At 37.4% G+C, this 7,246-nt stretch overlaps 1 protein-coding gene across 1 annotated transcript; it reads left to right on the top strand.

The window, feature by feature from the left end:
- Window positions 1-2,464: 2,464 nt before the first annotated feature.
- On the top strand, window positions 2,465-4,907 carry LOC143504268 (general transcription factor II-I repeat domain-containing protein 2-like). Its single transcript, XM_076995784.1, has 2 exons — window positions 2,465-4,206; window positions 4,311-4,907. The coding sequence occupies exon 1, from the start codon at window positions 2,589-2,591 to the stop codon at window positions 4,191-4,193; it is 1,605 nt and encodes a 534-aa protein (XP_076851899.1). The 5' UTR covers window positions 2,465-2,588; the 3' UTR covers window positions 4,194-4,206; window positions 4,311-4,907.
- Window positions 4,908-7,246: the final 2,339 nt, after the last annotated feature.

The raw sequence follows: 7,246 nt of genomic DNA, 5'->3' as shown, positions 1-7,246 counted from the left end.
TAGCTACGTTATTTTTGTTACCATTAAAGATAAGTACATTATTCATTAAGGATTATAAAGGTTAGTACCTGTACATTAATGCTATGGATGAATTTTCATGTTCTAATGGTGCTGGAATAGGTAGCATATGTAGGTTCCATCAATACAGCCAATCACTCTAGGAAATCCTTAAAATGTAAATGAAATGAAGTTCGATATATATTGCCTCTCCTTTGCTTAATTTCTTTATTGTCCGTGTGAATTAAAGACAAACCAATGATGCTGTGGAATTCCTCTTTGATGTCCATAACTGGCTTAAGCCCAGGAAACACCACAAAACCGGGCACTAGTCATTTTGATGCCGGACATAGTTTTCGGACAGACCGACATACAGTAGCTTTGCTGACAGATTCCGCATCTCCTACACTATAAAGAAAACTTCCACTAGCAAAAAACGAAGACCGATATATAACAATCTGGAGAGAATTTAGGGCTGATCCGCGATGTGTAATATTTGAAATGTTATTATAATAATAAAGTTATTGATGTAAGTAATGGATTGTGCTGAAAACGATAACGTTCATTAAAAAAATAATCCGAAAATGATAGTAGGCCTATGTCTATTCGGGGTTTTATAAGGCGTTCCTGATGAAGAACTCAGCGAATAAACTGAGTTTCAATATCCACATGATCTTCGAGGAAAGGACACGTCATGATGACGTGTTTGTAACTCTGGGTCAGGTCCAAGTTAACCTGCCAGCGAGCAGGTTAGCTTCAGAGCATAAGTTGCTATAGTAACTGACTCCGGTTCTCTCTAAGCTCGGTTTCTGGAACGGAAAACCTCGAGTTTCCGTGAACTCTGAGTTAACTTACCCGGGTTTTCTCGCTTAACCCGCTTCTTGGAACACCCCCCAGGTGCACCACAGAGCTCCTGCCACAGAGCTCCTGCCTGTCTTTCTGCTCCTGTCTTGCTCTGAAATTAACATATGTATGGTCCTGCTAATTGGGCAGGAGAAGGAGGGTGATGTCCTCAGAACCTTGAAATCTCAGGAGCTCCAGTGTTAAATCACTTTGGTGCTAAATGAATGGGTTCTTATGGAAAATCCTTAAAAATTACTTCTACACTAATTAAACCACTTATACACTATTTTGAACCACTTTGGGGCTAAATGAATGGGTTCTTATGGAAAACCCTAATATAATAAATTATATGTAAAAGAAAATGAAAACAAAATGAAACTAAACTTAACTAAATGTTTTGTTCGAAATGAAAGTGATTTAAACCACTTTGGTGCTAAATGAATGGGTTCTTATGGAAAACCCTAAAATGCCACTTCTACACTATTTAAATCACTTTGGTGCTAAATGAATGGGTTCTTATGGAAAACCCTAAAATGCCACTTATACACTATTTAAATCACTTTGGTGCTAAATGAATGGGTTCTTATGGAAAACCCTAAAAAGCCACTTCTACACTATTTAAATCACTTTCACTTTGGTGCTAAATGAATGGGTTCTTATGGAAAACCCTAATATATGTAAAAGAAAATGAAAACAAAATGAAACTAAACTTAACTAAATGTTTTGTTCGAAATGAAAGTGATTTAAACCACTTTGGTGCTAAATGAATGGGTTCTTATGGAAAACCCTAAAATGCCACTTCTACACTATTTAAATCACTTTGGTGCTAAATGAATGGGTTCTTATGGAAAACCCTAAAATGCCACTTCTACACTATTTAAATCACTTTGGTGCTAAATGAATGGGTTCTTATGGAAAACCCTAAAATGCCACTTCTACACTATTTAAATCACTTTGGTGCTAAATGAATGGGTTCTTATGGAAAACCCTAAAAAGCCACTTCTACACTATTTAAATCACTTTGGTGCTAAATGAATGGGTTCTTATGGAAAACCCTAAAAAGCCACTTCTACACTATTTAAATCACTTTCACTTTGGTGCTAAATGAATGGGTTCTTATGGAAAACCCTAATATATGTAAAAGAAAATGAAAACAAAATGAAACTAAACTTAACTAAATGTTTTGTTCGAAATGAAAGTGATTTAAACCACTTTGGTGCTAAATGAATGGGTTCTTATGGAAAACCCTAAAAAGCCACTTCTACACTATTTAAATCACTTTGGTGCTAAATAAATGGGTTCTTATGGAAAACCCTAAAAAGCCACTTCTACACTATTTAAATCACTTTCACTTTGGTGCTAAATGAATGGGTTCTTATGGAAAACCCTAATACAGTGGTCCCCAAACTACGGCCCGCGGGCCGGACACGGCCCGCCTCCACGTTTGACCCGGCCCCCGGAACATTTGACCTGGCCCCCGGAACACCCCCTCCCCCCTACCCCCAGGGAAAAAAATACTGCTCCTTGTGAAAGAGAACGTAATGGCGAAAAGGTTAGGTAAGAGAAAAATTGATTCTGAATGTAGGGTATTTAACCTGCAGTGGACAAACGATTATTTTTTTGTTCAATGCAAAGAAAAGGCTGTTTGTCTCATCTGTAAAGAGGCGCTTGCGGTATTCAAAGAATACAATCTACGACGGCACTATGAATCCCGTCACAAAGACCAGTATGATAGTTTGCAAGGCCAAATGCGGGCAGACAAACTGTTAAAGTTAAAAAGTGGACTGTTAGCTCAGCAGAATACATTTGTACGCCAAGCTCAGCTGAACCAGTCATCCGTTCGGGCCAGCTTTCGGGTTGCTCAAATTATAGCAAGCAGCGGTAAACCTTTCACGGATGGAGAGTTTGTTAAGAAATGTTTGAATGCTGTCGCGGAGGAAGTGTGTCCCGAGAAGAAAGATGTCTTCAATGCAGTGAGTCTGTCAGCGAGTACAATCACCAGACGCATCGAAGAAATCGGGGGTAATGTGTATGTACAGCTGCAGCAGAAGACAAAAGAATTTGACTTTTTTTCATTAGCATTGGATGAGAGCACGGATGTGCAGGACACAGCGCAGCTGGTAATTTTCATTCGTGGAGTTAACGCAAACTTTGAGATGAGCGAGGAGTTGGCAGCCCTCCAAAGTCTCAAAGGGACTACAACGGGGGAGGATATTTTCGGCAAAGTATGCCAAACCATGGAAGACTTGGACCTGGACTGGTCAAAGCTTGCCAGCATTACGACTGACGGGGCTCCTAGTATGGTGGGCGCGTCTCGGGGTCTAACAGGACGCGTGAAGCGGGAGATGGAAGAGCGGGGTCTCACCGCCCCGCTACAAGTCCACTGTTTAATTCACCAGCAGGCACTGTGCTGCAAAGTGTTGAAGTGGGATTCTGTCATGAAGGTTGTGGTGTCATGCATAAACTTAATCAGAGCAAAGGGACTTAAACACAGGGAGTTCCAACAATTCCTGTCTGAGCTGGAGTCTGCGCACGGCGACGTGCTGTATTACACAGAGGTCCGATGGCTGAGCCGGGGCAGAGTTTTGAGGCGTTTTTACGAGCTGCTACCTGAAATTAACGCATTTCTTCATTCAAAAGACAAAACGGTCCCAGAGCTGATGGACCCAGAGTGGAAATGGCACCTGGCATTTTTAACAGACGTGACAGAAATTCTGAACAGCCTTAACTTGCAGCTACAAGGCCAGGGGAAACTCATTTGCGACATGTATTCCCACATAAAAGCATTTGAGGTGAAACTAGCGCTGCTTTTGGAGCAAGTGAAAAAGCACAACTTCGTCCATCTCCCTGCTACCCAAAACCTCTCTGCAGAGAACCCAGCGGTCCCGTTCCCAACTGAAAAGTGCGTGGAAGCACTGGAAATGCTCAAGGCGGAGTTCGGTGTGCGATTCCGTGAACTACATGTTCATGCAAAAGAAATCCGTCTTTTCCAGAACCCCTTTGTTGCCGACATCGATGAAGCCCAGCCTTCTTATCAGTTTGAGTTGGCCGAGTTACAGAACTGTGATGTTCTGAAAGACATGTTCAAGCCCAACAGTCTTATTGACTTCTATGCCGCACTCCCAAACGACACGTACCCTAACATAAAAAAACACGCAATGAAGATGTCCACACTTTTTGGAAGCACGTATATCTGCGAACAAACATTTTCGCACATGAAACTCCTGAAAACTTCGCTGAGATCAAGATTGACAGATGAACATCTGCATCAGTGTTTGAGACTGGCTGTGACTAGAATGGAACCTGACATTCAACTTCTCACCAGCCAAATGCAGGCCCACAGTTCACACTGATGAACATACATAGGTAAGCTCACTTTTCTGACTTGAATGAGTCATTCTGAGTATAAACAAATATGATCATAAAATCTACTGGGATAAAATGCATAAAAAATGTATTGTGCTGTGTAGGTCACAAGGAAGTTGATGAGAGAGAAAGGTATCTACAAGCCTTCTAGAACCTACAATCTACAAAAGGATTATAAGGAAGGAACACGAGAACTTTGAGGGACTACTCATATGAGTCATTTAAGGAAGAAATTCTGTTCTGACAACTTTACCTGTTAAGATGTGCACGGCACAACAGAAAGTTAATGTTCCACAGACTTTTTTTTTTCTGTGAAGAACCCAAAGAGCATTTTTTGGTGTTATTTATTTTAATAATGGTGTTATTTTTTTCTTAAATAGTGTTATTTAGTTGGTTAATAGTGTTATTATTTATTACCAGACTTTTTTCTGTGAAGAACCCAGAGAGGATTATTTAGTTATTATTTCATAAATATTGTTATTTATTTTGTTAATGGTTAATATTTAGTTTGTTAATAGTGTTATTGTTTATTTCTTGACTTTTTTGTGTGAAGATCCCGGAAAGTGTTATTAATGTTTGGTTATGTGTCGCTTTCTGAAAACAATAAATGTTGCAGCACCCCTGTGATTGTCAAACTTTTCTGTTTCAAACTGACCCCGGCCCCCCATCAGAGAAGAGAAAAGTTATTTGGCCCTCGCAGGAAAAAGTTTGGGGACCCCTGCCCTAATATATGTAAAAGAAAATGAAAACAAAATGAAACTAAACTTAACTAAATGTTTTGTTCGAAATGAAAGTGATTTAAACCACTTTGGTGCTAAATGAATGGGTTCTTATGGAAAACCCTAAAAAGCCACTTCTACACTATTTAAATCACTTTGGTGCTAAATGAATGGGTTCTTATGGAAAACCCTAAAATGCCACTTCTACACTATTTAAATCACTTTGGTGCTAAATGAATGGGTTCTTATGGAAAACCCTAAAATGCCACTTCTACACTATTTAAATCACTTTTGTGCTAAATGAATGGGTTCTTATGGAAAACCCTAAAATGCCACTTCTACACTATTTAAATCACTTTGGTGCTAAATAAATGGGTTCTTATGGAAAACCCTAAAAAGCCACTTCTACACTATTTAAATCACTTTCACTTTGGTGCTAAATGAATGGGTTCTTATGGAAAACCCTAATATATGTAAAAGAAAATGAAAACAAAATGAAACTAAACTTAACTAAATGTTTTGTTCGAAATGAAAGTGATTTAAACCACTTTGGTGCTAAATGAATGGGTTCTTATGGAAAACCCTAAAAAGCCACTTCTACACTATTTAAATCACTTTCACTTTGGTGCTAAATGAATGGGTTCTTATGGAAAACCCTAATATATGTAAAAGAAAATGAAAACAAAATGAAACTAAACTTAACTAAATGTTTTGTTCGAAATGAAAGTGATTTAAACCACTTTGGTGCTAAATGAATGGGTTCTTATGGAAAACCCTAAAATGCCACTTCTACACTATTTAAATCACTTTGGTGCTAAATGAATGGGTTCTTATGGAAAACCCTAAAATGCCACTTATACACTATTTAAATCACTTTGGTGCTAAATGAATGGGTTCTTATGGAAAACCCTAAAAAGCCACTTCTACACTATTTAAATCACTTTCACTTTGGTGCTAAATGAATGGGTTCTTATGGAAAACCCTAATATATGTAAAAGAAAATGAAAACAAAATGAAACTAAACTTAACTAAATGTTTTGTTCGAAATGAAAGTGATTTAAACCACTTTGGTGCTAAATGAATGGGTTCTTATGGAAAACCCTAAAATGCCACTTCTACACTATTTAAATCACTTTGGTGCTAAATGAATGGGTTCTTATGGAAAACCCTAAAATGCCACTTCTACACTATTTAAATCACTTTGGTGCTAAATGAATGGGTTCTTATGGAAAACCCTAAAAAGCCACTTCTACACTATTTAAATCACTTTGGTGCTAAATGAATGGGTTCTTATGGAAAACCCTAAAAAGCCACTTCTACACTATTTAAATCACTTTCACTTTGGTGCTAAATGAATGGGTTCTTATGGAAAACCCTAAAAAGCCACTTCTACACTATTTAAATCACTTTGGTGCTAAATGAATGGGTTCTTATGGAAAACCCTAAAAAGCCACTTCTACACTATTTAAATCACTTTCACTTTGGTGCTAAATGAATGGGTTCTTATGGAAAACCCTAATATATGTAAAAGAAAATGAAAACAAAATGAAACTAAACTTAACTAAATGTTTTGTTCGAAATGAAAGTGATTTAAACCACTTTGGTGCTAAATGAATGGGTTCTTATGGAAAACCCTAAAAAGCCACTTCTACACTATTTAAATCACTTTGGTGCTAAATGAATGGGTTCTTATGGAAAACCCTAAAATGCCACTTCTACACTATTTAAATCACTTTGGTGCTAAATGAATGGGTTCTTATGGAAAACCCTAAAATGCCACTTCTACACTATTTAAATCACTTTGGTGCTAAATAAATGGGTTCTTATGGAAAACCCTAAAAAGCCACTTCTACACTATTTAAATCACTTTCACTTTGGTGCTAAATGAATGGGTTCTTATGGAAAACCCTAATATATGTAAAAGAAAATGAAAACAAAATGAAACTAAACTTAACTAAATGTTTTGTTCGAAATGAAAGTGATTTAAACCACTTTGGTGCTAAATGAATGGGTTCTTATGGAAAACCCTAAAAAGCCACTTCTACACTATTTAAATCACTTTCACTTTGGTGCTAAATGAATGGGTTCTTATGGAAAACCCTAATATATGTAAAAGAAAATGAAAACAAAATGAAACTAAACTTAACTAAATGTTTTGTTCGAAATGAAAGTGATTTAAACCACTTTGGTGCTAAATGAATGGGTTCTTATGGAAAACCCTAAAATGCCACTTCTACACTATTTAAATCACTTTTGTGCTAAATGAATGGGTTCTTATGGAAAACCCTAAAATGCCACTTCTACACTATTTAAATCACTTT

Source organism: Brachyhypopomus gauderio, unplaced genomic scaffold (assembly GCF_052324685.1).
Source record: "Brachyhypopomus gauderio isolate BG-103 unplaced genomic scaffold, BGAUD_0.2 sc247, whole genome shotgun sequence".
Lineage (NCBI taxonomy): Eukaryota > Metazoa > Chordata > Actinopteri > Gymnotiformes > Hypopomidae > Brachyhypopomus > Brachyhypopomus gauderio.
This window is presented reverse-complemented; position numbering and strand designations above follow the sequence as displayed.

Bases quoted from the DNA above. Each gene is read 5' to 3' on its own strand.
- LOC143504268 (XM_076995784.1), top strand. From the start codon at position 2,589: ATGCGGGCAGACAAACTGTTAAAGTTAAAAAGTGGACTGTTAGCTCAG.